Source organism: Oncorhynchus kisutch, linkage group LG20, assembly GCF_002021735.2.
Source record: "Oncorhynchus kisutch isolate 150728-3 linkage group LG20, Okis_V2, whole genome shotgun sequence".
NCBI classification, from domain to species: domain Eukaryota; kingdom Metazoa; phylum Chordata; class Actinopteri; order Salmoniformes; family Salmonidae; genus Oncorhynchus; species Oncorhynchus kisutch.
In genome coordinates, this window is record NC_034193.2 from 44,932,885 (window position 1) to 44,957,951 (window position 25,067).

The 25,067-nt window shown below is 46.8% G+C and overlaps 1 protein-coding gene across 5 annotated transcripts in view; it reads right to left on the reverse strand.

Moving 5' to 3' along the window:
• LOC109865791 (trinucleotide repeat-containing gene 6C protein-like) overlaps window positions 1-24,379 on the reverse strand; it is a 61,950-nt gene extending 37,571 nt beyond the window's left edge. For 4 of the 5 annotated variants that reach the window (XM_020454234.2, XM_020454237.2, XM_020454236.2 and 1 more), the window contains exons 1-4: window positions 23,610-24,379; window positions 12,710-12,800; window positions 10,612-10,633; window positions 2,338-2,700 (exon numbers count right to left, since the gene is read on the reverse strand). In XM_020454234.2, coding sequence (XP_020309823.1) covers window positions 2,338-2,700; window positions 10,612-10,633; window positions 12,710-12,763 — 439 coding nt within the window. In that variant the 5' untranslated portion in view covers window positions 12,764-12,800; window positions 23,610-24,379. The remainder of the gene's footprint in view (window positions 1-2,337; window positions 2,701-10,611; window positions 10,634-12,709; window positions 12,801-23,609) is intronic. The other variant, XM_031799562.1, reaches the window with a different exon arrangement.
• Between the last annotated feature and the right edge of the window lie 688 nt (window positions 24,380-25,067).

Sequence of the window (25,067 nt, forward strand, 5' to 3'; positions counted from 1 at the left end):
TCACCCAGGGGCTTAGGAGACAGAGAGCCATGAATGAACCAGCTGTTGTAGAGGACTGAGTGCGTTTCCCACAGCACGGCTTGCATCTCAGACCCCCACTACAGCACCTGCTATGCTACAAGACGAAGGCCATAGAGGCTGCAGCACTCACTGGGCTGTAATGCCATCAGCTGTTGTATTGGAGAGGGGGGAGGGGGTTGTGTCTAATGAGGACCACAATGGAAATAGGCCTATGACTTGTGTTTGTGTTCACTATGATTTTTAATGCATTGTTGTTCTCTCACTCGAGTCTTGTGCATTTTTGGTCAGATGGTCAGATAAAATTAATTCATTATTGAATTGGTTGATTGTGTTGTGACCATCCAGGCCTAGTGTGTAGCCAGCTGGGCCTGTGGGCAGACAGATGTGAGAGGACTTAACTGGGTCAAGGCAGTAACAGTGGATCTCCTCACTGACTCTTGTCCAGTCACAGCAGGCCTCTTGGGGCTGGAAGCGTGTCCTCTCTGTACTGTGAACCATGATGACTTCACTAGCAGGGAGGTCAAAGGGAAGCTGACCACAAAAGCAGAGCTCATCTACATACATAGTGTCGCACATTCAGCCTGGGGACAAATTAGATTGGCCCCACGTTTGCATGAATTTTGTACCATGCGGGCAGGAAAAAAAAAAAACGTTTCCTCGTAAACATGAGTGATGCTCGATACCGAAATCAAATGCATGCTTCTCAAAACTGCATCCATCCCAAATCTGTATTCCTTACAGTCAATGCCATAACTAATGTTGTATCTCTTTCTGTAATTGGCAGTAGAGTACAGCTGTAGGGGAAAAAAGCTATTTATGACAAGGCAGACAGAGGGAAGGACAGTTGATCAGAAGCCCCCAGGGACCCCCAGGGACTTAAAGCCTTCCCCAGCTCGGGCCTCTACTGCCTGGGGCGGTGTTGCGCAGAGGGCCCCTGGGAGAGCTGTCCAGCCAGTCAGTAAAAAGAAAAAAAGGTTATCAGACCATCAGTGTGTGCGCTTGAGTGCGTGTGTGTGTGTGGCAACATTTGTCTGTAATGCCCTGTGCTGCCCAGGGCTCTGCAGAGAAATTGTGTTTACAGTGATGCTGCAGGCAGCCCCCTCAGAGTAAACATGGGAGTCAGTAATGGAAGACAGCACCAAAGAGGGAGGGGTAGAGAGGAGTAAAATAAAACGGTATGTGAACAGACACCCGCAGCAAGCTCTTCGTCTCCCTCCGCCTCTAAGTGCCGTACAACAATTCACGGTGTGGTTATCTGCATGTTCTGCATTTAACACGGAGGTAAACCACGTCAATAAAAGAGAATAGATAAGAGGTGTTGGTTGAACTACCTTCCATTGGGATGTGAAGACCGGTGGCGGTCAGAGAAAAGCTGCAGGGTCAAGGCACAGAAAGGAAGACGGTAGGCTAACACAGTAGTTCCCCAGACAGCTTGCAGTGACAGCACGCCTCCACTGCCTAACTGGAGGAAAAACGATGCTGGAGAAATATCTACTCAAGGCTCATATTGTTTGTCCACCCACTCGCTCTCTTTCGCCCTAAATTAAAGCCCACTGGCAGGTTTCTCCGCAGTCCACAGACCCCGTCGCTGGGGAGTTTATTACATTTTTTTTTAAAGGTGACCGCAGGCGGTAAAAGTCCCGAGCGCTCTCCAATCGCCACAGCACCTACTCAGTGGCTCAACACCACCACGGCCATATTTCAATAGGGTCAAGCGAAAGCCTCTCTGCAGTGCACAGAGCCCATGTAGAAACACAGGTGAACCAATGGGTCAGAGTGGAGGAGATTCTCAGAGTAACACCATCATCAATTCCCCAATGTCAGTGATCGAGTATAGAGAGAACAGGGGCAGTAACAAAAAGGCTTTTTGGACTGACCCACAGATGGACCCATCATACGGATTTGCGATTCGCTCCATTCTTCCTCAACCTGTTGCAGGGCTCTAACACCGCAAACATTTCTCGCATATGGGCCTAAATAATTGCTGTCGACCTGGAATTTGAATTTCCTAGAACATTTTGGGATTATAGCTTCAATATTTCAAATATTATTCGTAGCGCTCCTAAATGTATTTGTGTGCGCCTACATTTCTTTCATGTTAAGCGCACACGTGTGCCTTGTAAAGGTCAGCGTAGAGCCCTGTGTTGAACAGCCTCGCCCATCTCCCACGATGACCTGTGACACTTCATGTCATGGGACCAATTTAGTAACATCAGCTTCTCTATCAAGTTACACGGAGAAACAGGACACATTCCTACTGGGGAACCAGATCTAGCCAAGGAGCCAAGGGTAAGACGCAATAAGCAGGGAACTGACCTGTGTGGCGCTTGCCTGTGGAGGAAGAAGCAGCGGGGGCACCGGGGGTGAGCGGGTCAGAGGCAGGGGTCACGGTGAGGCTACTCAGGGCTCCGACTGGCAGTGGCTGGCCCCTCTTCAGTAGCTGCTTGTGCTCCTGCTGGCGGAAACGCGGGGGCACCTCACGGGGTGGGTAGCGGGGGCCTGAGGACGACGACGGAGGCTGAGGTGGGGTCTGCTGCGGTGGTGTTTGCTGGGTGGTAGGGGGGGCGCGCTTCCCATTGGTTCTGACTGAAGAGGACGAGGAGGGGGGGTGTGAGGCCTGGGGCAGGGTCACACAGGTGGTGGGGTGGTGGAGGGGACCGGGGCTGGGCTTAGCTGGCTCTGGAGGAGGACGCAAACAACACAGGAAGCAAGGTATTAGCTAATGCTGCACAGCACACATCACTAATCCACTGTACTTTACAAGACAACATTGTTGGTTGAATGAGGTTAGTATTATATCCCTGATCGAGTGCGACATGAACACACTGATCATTTGAACCGATGTTCACAGGTTGAAACATTAAATGACCTCTAACCTTAAATACATATGGCAAGGTTTTAGTCTCAAAAACATTACACCCCAAATATCTGACACCCGTATAACATGGATTGAAAACATTTCCCTTATTTACTAAGGAGAAATCAAGCAAAACGTGGTTAGCATTTCCAAAGTAGCGTCTTAGTAATAACCTTCACTATGAGCCGGCCTGTGCTTGAACACCACCGACAGACAGCCCAGACAACATGAAAGGGCAAGTTCTCTCACACACACACACTCACCTCTGCCTGGCCCTGTGCATTCTTCGGTCTATTAGTTCCCCAGAGAGAACAGCCCTCTAATCAAGCCTTGCCCAGACTGAGTGGTATTAGCAGTCGGTACTAGCAGGACCTACTGGGTCAGCCTACTGTAGCTAAAAGGAGCTTAGCCGAGCCCTCTGGGTGGACAGGCTAAGAGCTATCCGCGAGGGCTGGAGTGGAAAAGGCACAGAGGCTTACGGAAGCACAGGTGTGTGTGTTTGTCTGCGCGCGTGTGTGTGTGTGTCCGCACCAAGGCATATGGAGCACAAGCGTGTGTGAGCATTAAGCAACTGCATTGGAAAGAGGTTAACACCCTACATATCTGATATGGTATGCTCCCTGTCCATGCTGAGCAGAAGAGCACGGCAGCCATATTGTCTCACAACACTTCCTGACCTCAGTGCTGCGCTGAGCTGCTACATCAGTTTGGTGACTGTGAATACTGTTTGTTGTGGTTCTATACTCCCTAGGTGGCTACAGAGGACAATTCATAGGCCGGTTTTAAAAACAACTGGCTGGCAGCTATGCCTCAGGGGAGGAGAAAGAAAAGAGAGAAGACAATCATAGACAGCCAAGAGAGGAGCGGGAGCGCGAGAGAGAAAGCGAATGGATTGGCACAGGAGCGATGCAGATTAGCAGGGAACAGATTAGCAGGGAACAGATGTCACTCTCCTGGGAACACAGGAGCCACCGTCAGGACTCGTGCCAAGACACGCATACAAATGCACACAATGACATTCGAGGTCATAGCAGTCTGACCAATTAGGACAACTGCAGCTTATCTGTCATTGGTTCATATTGACCAAGTTGTGGCTCCAGAGAAATCTAACAGGGTGGGACTGTGTAGAATCCCACACAAAAGAACAGTAGAGGACTGATGTGGCTGACTAGCTGTCCTGCGCTACAGCAGCATTGGGTTAAAGCAAACACTGCAGGCAGGCCCACGTATTCCCTCAGCCTGCCAATGGCCTGTCCCACTGCCAACACCGTTTCTGTAAAGAGAGCACCCTCTGCACATGAGCTGTGCAACCCTGTGCCTCTGACACACACACTCTCAATATTCTTCAAATACGCGCAGACACAGCCAGGTTCTCGCACTCACACAAACTGCATACTGATCAACCTCCCTCTCTGGTCAGAGCTGGACCCTCCAGCAGCAGGAGCTAGCTAGCTGGTTGGGAGCTGAGGCAGGCAGTGGGTGACGCACATATCTGATTCAATTCAGCCCACGCCCGCCTGACGCAGTCACAGCCAATCAGCAGGCAGGGTGCTGCGTCCTCACAACCCACCCCACCCCTCGGCTCTCTCCCTCTCCTTCGTCCTGCTCCTCTCTGCCTCCCTCTCCTTCGTCCTACTCTCTTGCCTTTCACAATGCCCACCCTCTCCTGTTCAGTTTCTACCTCCGCTCAGCCATTGCATTCTCTCCCTTCAACCTGTCCCTCGCCCCCCCTCCCTTTCTCTGGTGCCCCCCCCGTTCATCCAATTCAGCCTCTCTCATTGTTCACTGCTGCTCTGAATCCATTAGAGGAAGCAGATGGACTGCTGGGCTGTTACTGCTCACACAGAGGCCGGCAGCCTCTCTCTCACTATGAATCACAGCTTCTATGACGTAGGGGGGGAGGGTGTGTGGGTGTACGTTGTGAGTGTGGATATCCCACATTATGCGAGTGTGTCGGGGGTTCGGTGTGTGTTCCACTCTCTTCTCCAGTAGCCTCCGTTTATGACAACACGGGTGCTTTTACAACACAATGAAATAGCTATTAAAGCACTATGTGGTGTGTGTAAATGATCACAGTTCATCTAGTCTATGATGTGAAATTGCTGTTATTCCAGCCAGCTGGGTAATGTGTAGCCATCTTTGGAATAATCTCGGGAGAGAGTAGGTGTGTGTGTGTGTGTGTGTGTGTGTGTGTGTGCACGAGAGAGTGTGTGTGAGCATGAGTGGCGGTTACGATGCGATAGGACGTCTCAGCTCAAAACAAAGAGATTGAGCAAAACATTAGTCTTTTCCTTTTTGGGGAAGAGTTCCTTTTTAATCCATAACGGACGCTAAAGTGCTTTGTGGGAGATTTCCGAGGCGAGGGGAAACCAAATCCCTTCACCAGGATGAGAGAAAGCCATATTAAAATGCTGTCTAGTCAAGTACCCTAGCACCATCATTTGTGAGATAATTCTCTCTTTTTTTTAATATATGGGAGATTCACCTGCATATCTGATGGGAGAGATAGCAGGTGATACGTGTGACACTGTCATACACCAAAGACTTGGAGGGGAGATTGAGAGATAGTAGGAACACCCAGAGAGCGAGAGGCACAGTAAAGGTAGAGAATGAAATAGGGAATGAATGGAGAATGAGCGAGTCAGAGAATGGTACAGAGAATTAGAGAGTGCAAATGAGTGTGAGAGCGAGATGGGGAGCAAACAAACTGCAATACTAGACCCTTTGGGGTTGCTAAAGCCTTAAAAACACTATTTGATGTGCAAAGGAGAGTCAATTAAATAAACCATTATAATGAGACGCACTGTAAATTCCATTAAACCCTCAATGGAGAATCACTCCTAGCCAAACGTGTAATTATGGCCTCCTGTCCCCCACTCTCAATGGTTAATTACACCGAAAGAGAAGAAAAGGCCTGAGCGAAAAGGATGATGGTCAAGAGGGCAGGCCCTGGTGCATAAGGAGCCATTGTGATTGGCTCGGTGATGGAGTGAGCGCGCCTGGCTTTGAAGGGTTCTGGGAATCGCCCAGGTCAGAGGTTAGCTACGTGCTGCCATTGTGTGATGACTGTGTTTACAGCGGGGGAGGGCTGTGTGTGGAACACACAAGTGGACTACAGAAGAGGTTGTTCAACCTCCTGTATTGAGTTCCAGGACTTGAAAATCAAACGTTATGAGACTTCATGAAAAAGACATCCAAGAAACACGTTGGAAAGACGTGATGTGGCGGAGATTTAACCATTTGACTGATGAGGTGTGTGTTTAGTGGCCTTGTTTTATGTGCTACAGGGTAGTTGAGAGAACTGACAGTACTAAAGGTTAAGAGGGGCTATAGATTTTTGTGGTAGTGAAGGAGCAGTAGCTTTGAGTTGGGATGGTTGCTTGTTAAGATACACCCAGACAGTCTCTTGTGAGAGTGCGGGGGGGGGGGGTCTGAGGTTCCATCTGTCAGTAGTAAACCCCCCACACAGACTAAAAAGGCACAGCTTTCCACCCCTCACCCTTCCCTGGGTACTAGGCCATCACCATGGAGATAAGCACTGTTCCCATGCCTAATGCACCTCTGCTCTGTGGGCCTCCTGTGACCCCCCCCCCCCCACCCCCGACACACACGCTAATGAGCAGAGGGCTCATCTCAGCAGTGTCGACCCATTCTCTCCACACTTTCTACATGTTTTTGGAGTCTGGTTGATCCATAGAGACTATTCATAGAGATGGCTTGTTAGAATTCACTATGGGTAGATAACACTAAGTCCCACACTTAGATACGATTCAGTCAGTCTTCCCTTATCCATACAGTTTATCCAAAGTAGAAGGTTGCCCAAAGACTGATCTAAGGTCAGATGTGTATTTTCTACACCTTATGGTGAGGAGAAGGTAAGCTGATCCTAGATATGCGCACAAGGACAGCTTCTATCCACGTGCCTTAGGAGTCGGGTGTATACCACCAAGCCAATGCTTCCCACGTAGATATGATGAGTCAGTAAATCCTCGTCAACACAAAGAAATGGCTGAATGGTGGTTTGGACATGAAGAGGCAGAACCTGAAGCAAAAGACTGCCTCTTCCAGACACACCAGGAAGTCCCTGCACAGCAACACACACCCTCTCCACCATACAAAGAAGCCTCTTCGTTAAACGCCATTAACATCAGCAAATACACTTCACTATTAATCTGCCTTTAAATGTGACATGAGCCCTCTCAGCTGTGGTATAACTGGGGGGGTATTGAATTGCCTCTGTCTGCAGCGTGTGAGTGATAATCCAACATGAATACATGCAGAAACCCCCCCCCCCCCATCTCTTTCTCTCTTTGTCCCCTCCCTTCATCCCCCCCTCTCCACCCCTAATCAACCCCCTCAACTTGACATGCAAGCAAAGAGAAAACAATTATCCTTCGCATCCATAAATCCATGGGACGTAAACCAGGACCCAGTCACTCACTATTAATTTAGAGTATTTATTAAATGTTGCAGTTCGACACAGGAAGGCGACGGCGCCCCTCCCTCCCACGGGAAAGTCAATTATCCCCCAATTAGATTGCGATTCAAGAAATACGACTAAAAAGTGTTGACACAATTAATTGAATGTGAAATCGCAAATTAATCCATATGACGATGCGATGTGGTCCGGTTTCCCGTGTGGAAATAATGCAGTTCTCCTGTGGCCGCGGTGACGCGGTGTAAATATGTCAGTCGCCGTGGCAATTGGAGGGTCGCCATGGTAGCAGGGCAGGGGGTGGGGGTCTCCCGGGAAGGGGAGAAAACAGCATGGGTAAAGGTGTCCTCATACTTCCCAGCCGAAAACAGTTCGGAAGAGTATGTGCATATAATATGACGACATTGACGTTTTTGTGAATTTTTTTTATTTGGTAAGGTTATTTTGGGGCAGTTCGATGCACAGAATTTTTCTTTATTCTAGAGGCAAGCCAAAGTCAGTAGCCGAAGTCCACGCCCCTTCGTCGGTGATTGGTCAACTGTAGGGATTCAACGAGAGACAATTCCTTTTCCTGCCCATTTCCTCATTGAGAAATACTGCACCAAACATCATGCTTAGATGTAAAAAATTGCACAACTAAGAGCTCTCAGATTAATTGTGGCTATTTTAAGGAAGTGTATACTGGCGACAACGTCTCTACATGGACAATGCGTACTACTATTGCCGCTTTTTTCTCTTTTTCAAGCGGATGTCTTAAGGGAGTATGCAAGCACATTCGCTCGGGTCGCCTAGCCGACTTCGGCTAGCAGCCAGCCGAACTGAAGCATGCCGACGCCTTCATGGGAAATGTAGATGGAAATTTGACACGCATTACATTTAGTTCCTTAACACTTTAAAAAGGCAGGCGCTGTTGTTCTGATCACACCAGGGCTGGGTAGAGAATGCGTCAGGTGTACCCGGGTATTACTGATGGCTTTCGCTCATGAAAACTCGGAAGACGCCACCTGTTTCCATGAATTGCATTTGCATCACTCTGGGCCAGTTCCGTGTATTCTCATAACTTTTTGAATGTGTGTGTTTACGTGTGCATACAGAAAGTTAGTGTGGCAATGGCTTTAAAAGAATATCCTTGCCTGGGAAGATCCACACTAAGCATTTTCTCCAATTACAGGGAGAACTGGACTGGATTGAGTCTCCCGGTCCCTATAGGGATGGGGAGCTAGGTGTGTGTGTGTGTGGGGGGGGGGGGGCATTGTGCATTATTGTGTGTGCGCAGCACGATGGGGTTTGATTGTGGGGAATAATCAGCGTTCCCTTGCCCTCCATACTAATAGAGGGCTGAGGCGCTCTCATTCTACCCCAACAGGGACTGCCTGGATGGGGGAAGTCTGGTGGCTGGTCCCCCGTCTCACTGGAGCTCCATGGCTAATGGGGGGGGGCACAGGAGTTAATTCCACAGCGCTTTATCTCATTTTCATACATATGAACGCGCCAGGCAAGATCGATTACCACAAACAAATTGAAACGTGAGAGGAAGGGAGGAGGAAGCGGGAGAGGTGATGAGGCTGGGGGTGGGGGGTGTACAAACCAAATCTTTATTCCATGTTATGTTTGAGTGATCATTAATATGGATGAAGAGACATCACAGCTGCATTACTGATCTTAGTGACATGGATGCTAACTGAAGTAAAACAGTCATATGCTACTTAGTGGGCCCTGCAGCAGATTGAGCGGAGAACATTTACTCTCTTGCTTACTTTGAAAGTAGGCTATACGGTGTCCATTTATTAGTTTCAGCTCTACAAGTTCCTTTTTGGTCCTATTCTCTGTTGGCTGACGCTTGAACACACTCACCCCACTTCCTTTCTCACTCACTTCCTTCCTTCCTTCCTCACTCACTTCCTTCCTTCCTTCCTCACTCACTTCCTTCCTTCCTCACTTCCTTCCTTCCTCCCTCACTCCCTTCCTTCCTTCCTTGCTCACTCCCTTCCTTCCTTCCTTCCTCACTCACTCCCTTCCTTCCTCACTCACTCACTCACTCACTCACTCCCTTCCTTCCTTCCTTCCTTCCTCCCTCAGATTTTACACCTCTGTCATTTGACTTCAAACTAACCTTCTCAGTCTGTTGAAAGACACCCTCAGTCACCCCTCGGCTTAAAATGGTCCCTTCACACTGGGTGACTCACCAACACCAGGCAGAGCCCCCCCCCACAGAGATAATGACACAGACCTAAATGAGGTCAGAGGTCAAGAAAGGGCCATTGACCTCTACACAACGCCAACGGACCAATCCCCAATGGCTATTGGCGAGGGCTGTTAGTTAGCGGTTAGACCGCCTGGTGTGTGTTGGGGCCAATCCCTGGTAACACAAACACACACCTTTTAGAGGGCGAGGTGCTGACCAGCGCAACCTGAACAGATGCTCTAATTGGCTTTAGAGAGGACCAAAGCCCTGGCCCCATCTGTCTAATGCCTGCCTGCAGGGGTTTAACACCTACACGCACTAACAACGACCCCCTGGCTTCTTCACACGCAATGACACAGATTGTTCACACACGCTAGACTAATTCGTTGGCTAAATACAATAGGAAACATTTCACGTGGAGCAGCAGTCTAAGGCACTGCATCACCACAGATCCTGGTTCGATCCCGGGCCGCATCACAACCGGACGCGATTGGGAGTCCAATAGGGCGGCGCACAATTGGCCCAGCGTCGTCCGGGTTAGGGGAGGGTTTGGCCGGGGGTAGGCCGCCATTGTAAATAAGAATTTGATCTTAATCGACTTGCTTAGTTAAATGGTTAAATTAAATAAAGTAAAGAATCGCGGCAAATGGAAACGGACGCAGAAATAGCAAACATACTACCGATGTGAGCACACATGCTGCTGGGACAGCGTGGAACAAGGTACCGTGAGGCAAGATGCCCCTTAAAGACTGTCGCCCCTGGAACTGACTGAACTCCTTACCCTCCCCATTCATCCCCAAACCCCCTTCTCCCCACTGTTAGGAGCTCCCACCTGGGTGCCCGCCTCACAAATCATTGGGCAGCACTGCTGATCTCAGAGGAGTAGTCACTGTGCATCAGTGTGTGTTAGAGGACACTGGACTGACTGGATAGCTGTAGGTTACAGGGGTCCTGCTACTACACAGCCCTTGTCTGTATATATACACACCTTTATGGCTCATATGACCTCCCTTAAATCAGAGCCGATTAGGGCCGTGTGGGTCAATCATTTTCAAGTATTAAAAAAATAAAAAAGCTGTGCAGCTATGAGTGGCAGTTAGGCATTCCACTCACCTTTGGTTTTCAGGTCAGCAGCCTAGAAGACACACAGGGAGAGAGAAGTCAACAGCTGTAAACGTGTTGCTTTTGTTCAATGATTAATGTGGAGCTAGCAAAACGGCATGTCATAAAAGTTTGTCATTAACTAAAACATTAGCGCATTACAGGAAGGAACGTGTGTACTTTTACACAACAGGAAAAGAAACTGTTAAACTCACAATCAAAGTAAACATGAGAAATTATGTTCCCAGTAGATCATCACATTGCAGGCTGCCAAATTGGATGCAGCCCACAAATCACATAGTCATACAACGAGAATGGCTAAATATCGCAAATGAAAATCAGATTGAAATGAGTTGAAAATGTAGGAATCTGAGACATTGAGACATACAACTGGCAGTAGGCTGTGTGGGCCTGACTAGACATGCAAGGTAAAACACCTCCGTCTTCAAGAGCAAAACAACCCCACCTGGGAAGACGCCTGCTATAAAGCGCCTTGGCATGGCTGCTGGCTAGTGGAAGTGATAATTACAGGCTGTCTAATCTGTCTGAGTGCAAATGTGTATGTTAGCAACTCGATCAATATGGGATTTTTGGGTCCGATTCTAGGGAGGCAAAAGGTCACCGATTACCGATATACGTTCCAATGTTTTTTATTTTTAGGAGGTGGAATGAAAAACTTTATTTTTTAAATTTTTTTTAACAGATACTCTAAATTATTATTTATTAACGAAATATTCAAATGAACATAAAATAACATTTTATTTGTGGTTTATATAACCACCAAAAAGCCACTATATCCTCTATGAATACAAAAGTAAATGCAAACACTTGTTCAGTTGACCGTAGGTACAACTTTAAGTTATACCTATGTAAGATCAGTGGATAAGAATGCAGAAGTGTTTGTGCTGAAGCACCACAAGCACATTAATAAAAAAAGGCTGAAAGTTCCTAATGTCGCCACTAGATGTCAGCATTTGAATTGAGTTGATTCCCTACAGTGCTTTACAACAGGTAAGTAAAGAAACACTATGGCAACCTTGCAAAGCACACGCTAGCTGTACATTATAAAAATGTTTTCTTACTGAAACCATAATGTGAATTATACTGTTATTCAATACAAAAATGTATGTATATATTTCAACTGCAGATGGCACGCGCTGATGACTGAAAACGTTCATGCAGGAAAATGCTTGCCACACTGGTTTTAGTCACACACGTTCACGGATATCTCACGCATTAGTCAGTGTTCACTTTGATGTGAGTCCAGTGTTTGCGCATATGTAGCACAGATTGCTAGCTAGAAGAACTACATAAGTAGCACAGACTCCTAGCTAGCTAGCTAGGCTAACTACCGTGCTGGCTAGCTAGCTAAGTGAGCATACGATGAGGACAGGGCTCCCTTGCTTGGTAAAGTGTACCTTTGATAAATAATCAAAGGTACACTTTACCAAGCAATTGAAACTCATTGAAATACGCCGTTGCTGGCTGTGGAAAGCCATCATGCCCAATCTCTCGCGTCCTGAAGGATGTTCAAGGAGCAGCTCTTAGAGTGCCCTCTTCGGGCAAACATTTAAAACGTATTTGTTCATTCTACGTATATAATATCAGCGCATTTGTCTGTAAAAAAGGCTAATAAATCGTCCGATAATATCGGTCAACCGATTTATCTGTCGGGCTCTAGTGTATGTTTGTGTATATCATTGTGTTTTTATATGCCTGTGTGTACAATTGTATGAATGTGCGTGAATGGAGTGTGTCTATGTGCGACAGCAACATCTCCTTGGTTACCAGAGCCAGGCTAGTGTTTCCAACAGAGCAGTGTGTGTAGCTACTGTGCCAGCTCTAATCCGTCTTTAAATAGAGTCCATACACCTGGCAGTGAGCTGCCTACAGGGTTACGGCCCTAGGATAATCCACGAGGATAAACTAGCGAGTTACTCCCACACTCAGTCATATATGGACTATACTGAACACACCTACCTGGGGAACAGAGGTGAATGAAGGAGAGGGGGGAGGGAGAAGGTGTAGACTGATGGAGACATTTTTCAGAAGGAGGTACTCGATTTGAGGAGACAGCGAGACAGAGACAGACTTAAAACACACAACTCACCTGTTTCTGAGCAGCTTCCTTCTTGGTCTTGTCTTGCTTTTTATTTTCTTCCATCAAATGGTTCTCTTCTCGTGTTGTTAGCTTCTCTCAGCTGCAAACAGAAAGGGAGAGGTTTTCAGAACAGGGCAGAGAGGAGCAGCAGGCTTTACGTTCAGAAACCTAGAGCTACAATTTCCCTTTCATCTGCTTAGAGGTCAATGTCAGAGCTAGCAAACTTTTTCCAGAGAAGACCTTCAGACGCCAAGCACATTCAGCATTTCAGAAGTAACACATTGAGTTTCTTCTTAAATGCAATTTCCTTCATGGCCAGAGAAAGATTGGGGGTGGGGAACAACAGAGAGACACCCAGAAACTGACAGAGGGAGAAATGGGAGGAAGAGATGGGGGGGATGAGAAAAGAACAAACTCAAAGCCTTTCCAAAAGTCTGTCTCCAGTGGCCAGCCAAGCAGCCAAAGGAGAGACCAGATAGCTGGAGAGCCAGCGAGAGAAAGTGGTTTATTTAAGCCTTTATTTGTTTTGGCTGAAGTTTGGTGACGGTTCCTGGAAACTATTAAAGGTATGAAGAGAGGACTGGGGGAGCCTGTGTGTGTGTACGTACGTGTGTTTGTGTGTCTAAAGCCTGCTAATGCAGGCTAGCCATTCCAATCTGGTCAGTGTTGCCAGCTAAGTAAGTGCCACTCACAGTGGACATTCTGGTTATTATCTGGTCAATGGGGAAACTCAAGTGTGGGCAATACTAGACAGCTTCCAACTGCCTGGTTGTTCCTCTCACTGCAAATCCAGCATACTATCGTGGGACTCTGGGATCTCACTGTACTCTTCAACTCCCTCCACACACACAATCGGCCATTGTGTTCTGTCCTCAGCAATACGAAGGGCATAAACAAACATTTTCTTTATCAGTGCCTGAGTGACTGACACACACAGGAGCTGACCGGAGTTCCTCCAGCCTCAGACAAAGTGTCTGCAGACAGTGTCCATAGGGGCCGGCACATGAATACATTGATGAATTATCATAATAATGAACGGAGAGTAATGACAGGCCCGTCTCCCGGTGTGTTGCCTGTTGGTAGGGGAATGGAACTGTCAATCAAAGTGACAGGCAGAGGCAGGCTAAGAGTGAGTAATGGTGGGGAGGAATGTCCACAGGGACAGCCATGTTCTGACACAGAGAGAGTGAAGGACCTGTTGCCTCAAGTTAAGGGCAACCAGTGAACAAACACCATTGTAAATACAACTTGTTTATTTATTTTCCCTTTTGTACATCATTACAACACTGTATATAGACATATGACATCTGAAATGTCTATTCTTTTGGAACTGTAATGTGTAATGTTTACAGTAATGTTTACTGTAAATGTTATTGTTTATTTCACTTTTGTTTATCGTCTATTTCACTTGCTTTGGCAATGTACACATGTTTCCCCATGCCAATAAAGCCCCTTAAATGAAATGGAGAGAGTGCAAGAGAGGGAGACAGACAAGAGATTGCGAGAGAAAGAAATTGGCAGGCATGTCCATTAACAACTGTCAATCTACAGTACAGCTAGTGTACTGCTTAACAGTAGGGAATACTGAGAGAGGACGAATACAGCTGTAATGACTGAGGGAGGACAGTACAACTCACTATCAAACACCTATTCATTTTTAGGGGGAACTGTGTGTGGTGCACTACTATCTAATCAGGCAGAAAGGCTGGTTGGTTCTCTGCCTGGTAATAAGTAGAAGCTCAATAGTGTCTCCTCTCTCAGATCTGCCTATTAACCAGACCAGCGCTCCTGCAGGGCGCTAACAATCCAACAACCCCATAGGCTACCACTCCCCCTTCACCCACCCCTTAGACCAATCACAATGCCCAGTCAGTGTAACTGGCATCTCACCCCACCATCCCCCCTGCTCTGATATTCCTTGGCACCAGTCCAAAAAGTAGGAAGGGAGGGGGGCAGGCTAGCTGGCACTGTTCTGAATGTTGAAATCACCCTCAGAATAGGAAGGGGTGGAAGGAGGGGGAAGGGGACATTGGATCGGGACATAAAAATATCCGGCGGAACCCTTTGTGTGCTGGAATTTTCAGAAAGAGAGCCTCCGACTCAGTCCATCTACTGCTTCGTGACTACTAGCCTACCGCCGTCCTAGCTGTTAACATGGGATCTCCCATACAGCCCATCTGGTGGGCCAGCTCATGACGGAGGAGACGGAAGCGGGGGAAGGGTTATGACAATAATAGTACACCACGCCTATTTATTTATTGACCTCATATTCCTAGATAATACACGGTTAAGGAAACTGATAAAGGATGATGGTCGGTCTATTTTGGTAGCAGGCTAGTAGAGGTTGACCTAACACACCACGCTGTACAGTACAACCACCTGGCTGGTCCTGTATCCAAGATCATAACAAGCCATTGTTCACTGCTGTGCCCCACTCATCCATAGGAGCAGCATTGGAAATCGAAACCTAATTTATTGATGTGCAGCCTATATTTTGGGTAATTACAGGACTCGTCTGTAAAAGAGACCGTGGTCTCAGCATGACTTCCTGTCAAAATAAAAGGTTAAATAAAACATGTAGCTTATGTAGGCTATTCCCAAAATATCATGTCACAGATATCCATTTCTGCACCGCAGCACAGACCAAATGAAAATCATTCATTGTTATTGTGCCGAATGTCCACTAATGTCCGTCATAGAAATAGATTCAATAGAACAGGCATCCCCATTCAAGTCAATGTTCTACTCGTCTGGTCTGAGCCAGAGATTTAACATGACAGCACAGTGCCAGTGCTCTGTCCCTAACAGAGTCTTAGTGTTGTAACTGTCTCAGACTAAACCCAAAGTAGTTGCCATTCAATCTAAATCCTAGAAAGCACAGTACAATTTGAAGACTTAACTAGCAGCTGGGCCTAATCCGAAAAGAGCCAAAAAAGCAGCATAATTGTGCAGACTAAGACAGACAGCACTGTCTTCAGCTACGACGCTGAAGCAACTGCTCTGTCTGCCCCAGGAGTTCCTCCTCCTCGCAGGAGTTCCTCCTCCTCGCAGGAGTTCCTCCTCCTCGCAGGAGTTCCTCCTCCTCGCAGGAGTTCCTCCTCCTCGCAGGAGTTCCTCCTCCTCGCAGGAGTTCCTCCTCCTCGCAGGAGTTCCTCCTCCTCGCAGGAGTTCCTCCTCCTCGCAGGAGTTCCTCCTCCTCGCAGGAGTTCCTCCTCCTCGCAGGAGTTCCTCCTCCTCGCAGGAGTTCCTCCTCCTCGCAGGAGTTCCTTCTCCTCGCAGGAGTTCCTTCTCACAGGAGTTCCTTCTCACAGGAGTTCCTTCTCACAGGAGTTCCTTCTCACAGGAGTTCCTTCTCACAGGAGTTCCTTCTCACAGGAGTTCCTTCTCACAGGAGTTCCTTCTCACAGGAGTTCCTTCTCACAGGAGTTCCTTCCAGAGACAGGACAGAGTCACAAGGGGTGGTGGTGAGCATGGTGCCCTGCTTCTCACTTCTAATTACCCTCAAGGGAGCCAGGTGAGAGGAAGAAAATGAGAAAAGCAAAAGGGGATGAGAGAATGAAAAGTGAGAAAGAGAAATGTACAGTATAGATGATCAAATAGCATAGTTGTCCAATGACAGAACAAGATTGAGAGATAGCAATGCAGACAGACGGGGCACCAGTTCAGGGGAAATGACAAGGGCAGTGTGACTGTGCCCTTGTGTCCCCACTGAGCTGCTGACACAGTCACCCCCAGAGTCAGGCTGACACGTTGGGTTGGCTGGGGATCAAGTTACACCTGCCTGGCAGAGGTACCCCACACAGCGAGCGACAAGCTGACATACTCTGGTGAAGCAGCGCTCTCTGAACCTGCCTGGCACTCCAGTCTAGTAAGTCTATACAGTGTCATATGCCTGTGTTGGATACTGTGGAAGACCTATAGCCTAGATACATTATATCGCCCTTCCCCATGTTTTTGGATTACACTCTTCGCATATACAGATGGATTTGTTGTGCCGCTTTATAGCACACGTCTAACAATTGTGTATGGATAAAAATAGTAGCCGACTTGAGCATTCAAGGGCGTCGCATTGCAAAGGTCTCCTTCCATCTGTGTGCCGCATATAAACTCTGCATGACCAGAATCAAAGCAGACAGAAAGCATAACAGGGAGGAAAGACTTATATGGTCTGTGAGGATCCTGCTACACAAAAATAGCAGCGCTTGTTAAGAGGGATTAACTGGTGTGTGTGTGTGTGTGTGTGTGTGTGTGTGTGTGTGTGTGAGAGAGAGAGAGAGATACGCACAGCGGCACAGGGAGTCTGAGACATGTTCACAGAGAGATGCGGGAGCTGCTGCTCACACCGGGGAGGAGGAGAGGAAAACCAGAGGATGAAAAGACAGGCAGAGCAACACCAATTAAGAACGACAGCCGTCGGGAGAGGGAGATAGGAGAAGAAGAGAGCAGAGAGGGAGAGAGGAGAGCATCTGCGAAGGGAGAGTGAAAGCTCACTGTGGAGCAGAGGAAAAACACAGCAAGATAGAGGAAGGCGAGAAAGAGAGATATGGAGAAAAGAGAAGCTTAATTATATCCACGCACCTTGGGTGAGCAAGCAAGGAGGAGAGCCTGAGGAGAAGAGGGGGCGAGAGAGTGCGTGCGAGAGAGAGAGAGAGCGAGCCCGGCTCAGGCTGTAGGGCAGTGTGCAGAGCAGAACTAGACGTCCCTGACACAGAGACAAGGTTGCCACGATGGCCGCAAGGCAAACAGTGCTGCGGCATGCTCCGGAGCCCTTCCGGCTAACACTGCCACTGCACGAACGAACAACGGAGCAAAGCCATGGAGGATGAGGAAGGGAAGAGAGGGGGGGTGAAGCCATCACAGTCTCCATCACCCTTCCTTTTGCTTTCCTGCAGCCAGGCATTAGGAAAGCCACAGCTCTCCTGAGCCCTTTCACATGGCCACTATCCAGGGCGGCTACCCACAACCTGGCTGCAGAGTAGTAAATAAACAGCCACCATTAAAGACTGTGGAGACTAGCGTAGTCTTAGGCTGTGTCCAAACTGGCACCCCATTCCCTATATAGTGCACTGCTTTTGGCAAGAGCCCCTACTCCCTATAAAGTGCACAGCTTTTGACCAGCTCTGGCACGAGCCTTCGTTTAGTCCGGCTTACACTTCTAAATGAATGATATGTACCCATTGATTCTTGAGAAATATACTTAGAAATGCCTCATGCCCGTAGTTTAACTGTCGTACCACATCAGAACCAAAAATAAGCTTGTTTTAATTCAATGTTTGTAAACAAAGTAAATGTAAACACTATTTAGCCTCAAAACATGCATAAAAAAGGTACATTTTGAAGTCATGGGTGGTCAGTCCTTGCATCCATCGCTCTGTCTATGAATTTGAGGGTGGTTACATTTCTCCAGCCCCACCCCTCAGATTTTTACAGAAACCGGGGTGGGGAGTTGGCTTTGTTATTGTTTCAACGGCTCATTGCGGCTTTAATGCTGACGGACGGGAAAACACGCCTGTAAATTCCCCAACGGAAGTAATAAAAACAGTGTCAATCTCAGTTTTGGAGCATTCTGCTCATTCCAGCCACCAGTGCCCTGCTGCTTTAAAGCCAGGTGGAGATCAGCATGTGGAAATATGCCGCCTGCCCTTATGAGTGGGAACAAACAGCTATCTCAACTATGCTGCTGGGCTGACTCAATTAATGGAAAAGAGGGGGGTGGTTTTCATACTCTTGGTTGCTGGCGGCGAGAGCCCAACGGAAAGCTAAGAATAAAACTCCTTTGAAGTTTTCTTTTAGAAATGATTAGACGTCAATGTCTTCGCTAGCTGCTTCCTCGCCAAGTCAACAGGGAACTTATGTTCTGGCAGTTCATTAGGTAAAGAACTCCAACTTTAAGTTGATAAAAAAGCTTCTGTTGTGCCGAAGGCATATAGACTAGACTATCGGGGATACTGCAATGTATAGAGAAGGCATGGGGAGTCCGTCAGTTTTTAGACTTTTATTATTTTATTTATTTAACTAGACAAGTCCGTTAAGAATACATTCTTATTTACGATGACGGCCTACTCGGGCCAGGCCCTCCCCTAACCCGCTCGACGCTGGGCCAATTATGTGCCACCCTATGGGACTCTCGATCACGGCCGGTTGTGATACAGCCTGGGATCGAACCAGGATCTGCAGTGACGGCTTAGACCACTGCGCCACTCGGGAGCCTAAAGGACAAGGCTGTCAATGGCTGTGTTAAGACAGGCAGGCCAATTCTAATATTTTTCCCCACTAATTGGTCTTTTCGCATCAGATCTTTTTCGAAGCTGATCCGATTGGTCAGAAGGAGAGAAAAAATATCAGAATTGGGCTGCCTGTCTAAAAGCAGCCAGAGAAATGTGGATTGTGGACCGTGACGCTGACAATAAGGAAAAGTAACCTAGTACTTTTTTCTTAGGCTGAGAAGAGTTACATGACCATAACGGTAATTGAGAAAAGCTCTTAGTAGAGCACTGTACTCTGGTAACCTGTACTTCAGCTGAGTTGACAAGCCACATAGGCCACTGGAGAGGTGAGAGAAAAGTGGGTATATTTGTGAGACAGTCGTTCTACTGCAACTCAAGATAGAGTGGAACATTGGCTGGTTGACAACAGTGCTGGAGCAACCTTAACAACTTCAGCTTTTGTTAATGATGTTGTTTTTATTACTAAATCAAGATAACTATACAGATCAAGATGTTTATCAGGACCAAGACGAATGTAAACTAAAGCTGCAAAGCGAAGACTAGTATCTACTAACTAGGCATTGGACTGTCTTGTTCCGGTACTACTATAGTCTAATAAAACTGTCAAAGCCTTGAGGACTCAGCCAAATGAAACCGACAGAAGAAAAAGGCAAACAGTTGGTCTCCTGAATGGAGCCAGTTGACTGCATTCCCTCAAGGTTGCTCTGACATTGACTGTCTGCCTTTCATTGCTGCCAACCACAGCAGAGAGAGACAAGAAAGCACAACAGTCTGCACAACAGTCTGAGAAAGAGGAAAAATAATATAGCTCAGATCTGATGTGTTTGAAAGATGCTGCGAGGAGACAGACGGGGGGGGGGGGGGGGGGGATCTGTTAACTTACTAATACCTTCATGGCTGTCAAGATGGATGGGAATTTAGCTAATGTGCAATAGGACAAAGAGGGCATCTTATCAAGGTACTGAAGTTACACCATAAGTAGCTTATTGCAAAAGCTGTTTGTCATTTTGTGCCGTGTTCTACTCATGGAAATCTATGAAGTATTGGAAGAGGCTGAGAAAAATAGCTGAGGTGCATGTAGGCTAAAAACAAACATGGACTCCAACTGGAAATGCAAGCCAATGTTGAAATATTTTGCCATTCAAAAGACTCAATTGCCATGTGTGCTAAAGCACTCAACACTATGCAGTCAAACTATGCCAAGTATGAATGCCATTCATGTCACTGGGCTGATTCAGACAAGCATCAATGAAGATGCAGGTGGGGATTTGACAGGTATGTTCAAAATAAACAAAGTCTCAACCTAACCTGGAAAAGCCTTAGCACACACAAGACTTATCCCACAGCATGTAGCCTAATATAACTTAAGTTATCCACATAACTGCAACAAACATGGGCTATCCCAAATGTAAGTTGTCATTACATTGTCTAATAGTCTGACAGAAACAGTACGCTCAGTCCAGCTTCTCTCTGCCCTCTACATGTGATGATGCCCCTCTGCCTCACGTCTCTCCAATTAGCCAACATAACAGGGAGGAGGAGAGGGAGGCCCCCACCAGCCCCAGCCTTGAAACCGACTGGACATTCCCCTAGATCGCTGCCAGACACAGTTCCTGCCTGGGCTCCCCACCCCGACCCCCATTCTTGTGCCCCTGCCAGGCCCTCCCCTCTCACATGGACCAGACGAGCGCAGGCAGGCTGCACCATGGTTAGTTAGTAAGTTACAGCCTTCTACACTAGGGGTCCTGGCCGATCGACCTCACCCACCCCATCCACATAAGCAACGGTTATGGCACTGGGGTCCTTGACGGAAGGGTTTCCATTTCCCACGTTCAACCTCTCCTGGCCTCACACACAAGAGGCCGACTCCCCTTGAAGTAATGACATATTGATTTTGTTTACTTTCGAGGAAGACTGCCTTTGTAGGAACTTACAAGTGTTGGCAGGAAAGGAACTCAACTAGCCACCACCGCCCACCCCATTGAAAGATCTTCAATTCATTCCAATTTTGATTACATTACACCAGTCAGACAACAGCTGTTTGGCTCAAGCTTTACCCCGGGACTTATGAAGAACACCTGTGTGCTATAGGATAATGGGTTTGGCAGTAGCCTTCTTTGAATTAAGTTGATTTCACTGTTGACGCCCCTCTACCGCCAGCCCCCGACCAGGTTCAGCCATGACGACCCCTTGGCACAGAGAGAGAGCATGTTATCCATCAGGCCTGTGTGTGTTTGTTTTTTTAAAGGCTCGTAATCGCCAGGCTTAGTATTGCAGCGGTGCACAGAAGCCTGGGCGAGACTGAGATCAGTGTGGGATCTGGATGGATAGACTGAGGCAAATGGCACCCCGTGGGTTTGCCTACTCTGCTCATGACGTTTTGTCTGCAAGGCTGTTGAGGACATCGACGGAGAATCCAAAGCGGCTTGTATTTTTACATCCGCCTCAGGCAGCCTTCACTCTAATTTCAAACAAATGATCCTTCTGAACAGGAGATAAGGGTTTTGGTGTAGTGTTGCTAGGCAGCCATCCCTCGGCTCCTTTACAAGACTAATCAAAACAAACGTGTCGTAATCAGTCTGGTAATGAAACAGCTCCCTCTCCAGTTCCATGCACATTTCATTCCCCAAGCACAGCTCTACACTGTTTTATAACATCTACCAGGATAGTCAAGTCAAATAGTTTAATAAACGAATGCTTTTTTCCTGGAAAAGAAATAACATTGTGTAACTGAAGGTCGAAATAACACCTGTAGGTTACAGGAACGTCATAAGTAGCCAACATCCTCATTATGTTAAGACAACATGCCCAGTCAGTCCCTAGACTGCCCCTTCCTTCCCCATTGCCATATCACCTGCTGTTGTCTGGAGAGGGTAATGGTGTCCACATGCTTCCAATCACAAACAGTTTGTGCATACATGATGACAATTGAGACTTTTTTTTCTCGTTTTGGTCTTCTGCACGGGTTTTTCCCGGCTGTTCGCAGAGCTGAAGTCTACATCCCTTCGCCGGTCAACAGTAGGGATTCTTCAATTAAGTGTTTGTTGTCCATAAACGATGTGCGGTGCAGTATTTTCTCAAAAACACACTTGAGAAATACTGCACCAAACATCTTAGATAGATGTCAAATTGCGTGACTAAGATCTCCTTGGCAAAAACATCAACATTTGTTGAGTTATCCTAGATTCATTCAGACTATTTTGAGGAATGTATACGGTTACGGCATCTCCAGAGGGACAAAGTACCATTTCATCCTTTTTAAAATGTTCAAGTGAAGGTCATTTAAGAGAGTATGCGAGCACACTCGTTCGGCCAGCTGAACCAAAGCATGCAGAAACCTTAAGCCACCAAACAGTATGGCAACCGACATAACGCCCCTTCACCCCCCCACAGACCATTTTCACTTCCACTGAGTGCTTACAGACCCCTAAAACGTCTTGACAATTTTCCCATCCCCTCCCCCATGAATGCCCAGGGGGGTTGAACAGGGGTGGCCTGACACAGGGAGAGAAAGGTTGCTGGGGTGTAGGGTTCGGTTTGGGGGCTGTCAGTTGGGCTAGGGCGTCGCAGGGCGGAATCTTCACAAACTGATTAAGAACTGCAGCGCGTTAACCAATTGGCAGCCAGAGCCTTCAGATTGACATGAAATGGTCACACTCCTCCCCGGTAAGCACGTTAAGCATTCTATATACCCACCATGTCCCCCACTCCCCGGTCGCTATGCATTTCATTATTGCCCCACTGGTGCGTGAAGATTGAGATAAGATGGGTGGTGGAGGCTATAGGATCTACTCCAGCACCTTGGGATGGGAGGATGCATAGGGATAGTAGGGGGAAAGCGATCAATCACAACTCATATCTTCCTCTACTGTATGAAAAGGGGGTAGTGATGGCTAACAAATAAACAAACACAGCACAGTGCAGTCCACATTATTGTAGCAATTTGATGGAATGGAATCAACAGAGGAATAATGAACGTCTCAAATATGACGGTGTGTGGGGGTATATGCCTTTTGCCTATATTCCAGGATGAATATGACACAGTCAACTGACTTATTTGACATGGAAAGTATTCCCAAAATCTGCGCTTTTCCTACAACAATTGTATTCACTCGAATGAGGACAGCCAGTCCATTCCAGTGCCATTTCAACCCGCGCTAAACTGACCGTTAATTAGATGATATAACCTGCCTCTGGTGCTCCTGGTTTGCGATTCTGAAAACAAAACTCTCGTGCATTTCCATCCAAACCAATGGATAAATCATGGTGTGTTTTAGAGAAGGCAACCCCTGTCAATAACAGCTAACGTTACTAACGAGTTCTCATCAAATTCTTTATAACCGTGAAACTAAGCCGATCAGCAATGCACGCTACACTTGTAGTTATATTTAAAGCTTCAGCTTGTTGGCATCAAGTCTTATCAGCCTAGCTACTATCATTGACATTGGCTCGTTGACTAAAGCAAAATAATATAGCAGACGTTTCCCTTTCCCAGAAGGTATTGCTACAAGTCATCAGCTAATATAAGTTAGTAAATAAAAGCAACGTAACTATGAAAACTGGAAGAGTAGAACAACACTAACGGTAGTGTTAGTCCTCCAGTCACATAATAATAGAACACAATGTATGTGGCCGCTTGTCAAACAAGCTGTGGTTTTGGATATCAATAAAGTATTCATTACCTTGCGTAATCACACGTTGAGCTTTGGCAGCTTTCAATACAATGTCGGTGCATGGCAGAAGATGCAGAAAAGCATTCTGCTGTGCGTTTTCCCGAAAAAAAAATACCCTTAAATGACAAATCAGGAATTCAATCTTCGCAGTTATCCAGCTAGCTAGCATTAGCCACCGTCAGCTCTCCTGCTGCATGGGGCTTACTGACTGACTGGATAACAGTTAGAGCAGGTTCATAACAAAAAATACCGAGATCGATACTTGACAAACACACAGCAAGAACTTTGTATTTTAGCGCAACGATGCACTAAAAGGACAATTTTCGCCACACAAAACAATGCTAAACGTCAAAAGTATGACGTTATAGAAAACGAAAAAGCAACAAACAATTCGACTCAAAAAGTAGCGGAGTTAATGTTAGCTAGTTGGCATTAGTCATCGACTGTTGTAAGGAGTCATTTGCACATGAAAGAAAACAGGCAGATTTCAGTAAATTGTCGACGAAAATTGCTAGCTAGCTAGCCAACTTGGGTTAAAGTGCAAAATGAAATAAGTTGTGTTTAGGCCGCTAGCTGAGGAGCTAGCAGGTTAGCAACAACATCTGACCGACGACCTTGCTACTACGAATGCAAATTGAAAAACGAATCCAAGAAAATACATTCGCGAAAAATCCAAATGTAGGAGTGGACAGTCATAATGCGTTCAGTGAGCTCTCGTTGACAGCGTTCTTGCAGCCATTTTGTTCAAACTAAGACCGCTCGCTCTTCTCCTCTGAGCAGAAATAATGTAGGAAGTGGCCCCCATGCCCAAGCAGCCAATCCACGTGATCTCCCACTAACAACACAGCATGATCCCGCCCCGTCGTACCCTTGACAATGGCAGTCTGATTTGCTCACTAGAATAAATGATGGACATGGACAGATAGAGGATGATAAAATAGAGCATGTTTTATTTGCAGCCTACCTTGGACACTATTCAGTTGCATATGTGTGGTAAATATGTGGCAATGACTACCATATAGGTTATTTCTGTTATTGGTGATTTACACAGCCTATGTTTATATTTACGGCAATGCAAAATAACAAATTTAGTTCTGTGAACAAAAGGCTAAATTATTTCAATAATGTATCAAAATAGTATGTGATTAGTTTGCAAATTAGAAGTTTATGCTAGAAGAATAAATAATTTTACAAGGGCCCTTGATTCTATCACATTACCTTCCTCAAAATCTTGAAGTCACATGAAGTCCACCAAGAAGGAGCATATTTCAATTCCAGACTAATTGACAATTGATTGATGGACGACTATTCCCCTTGTTCTGCTTCTCGGATTCAAGAAAGGATTGTGGCCCCAACTCATTCTCGATGCCTCTTTTCTTATGGAAATGACCATGCATCGTGCAGTATGCACACAGTGGGAATAGGTCAAAGTTGTGGTCCACAAAGGGGAGAATTGACCAGTGAGAA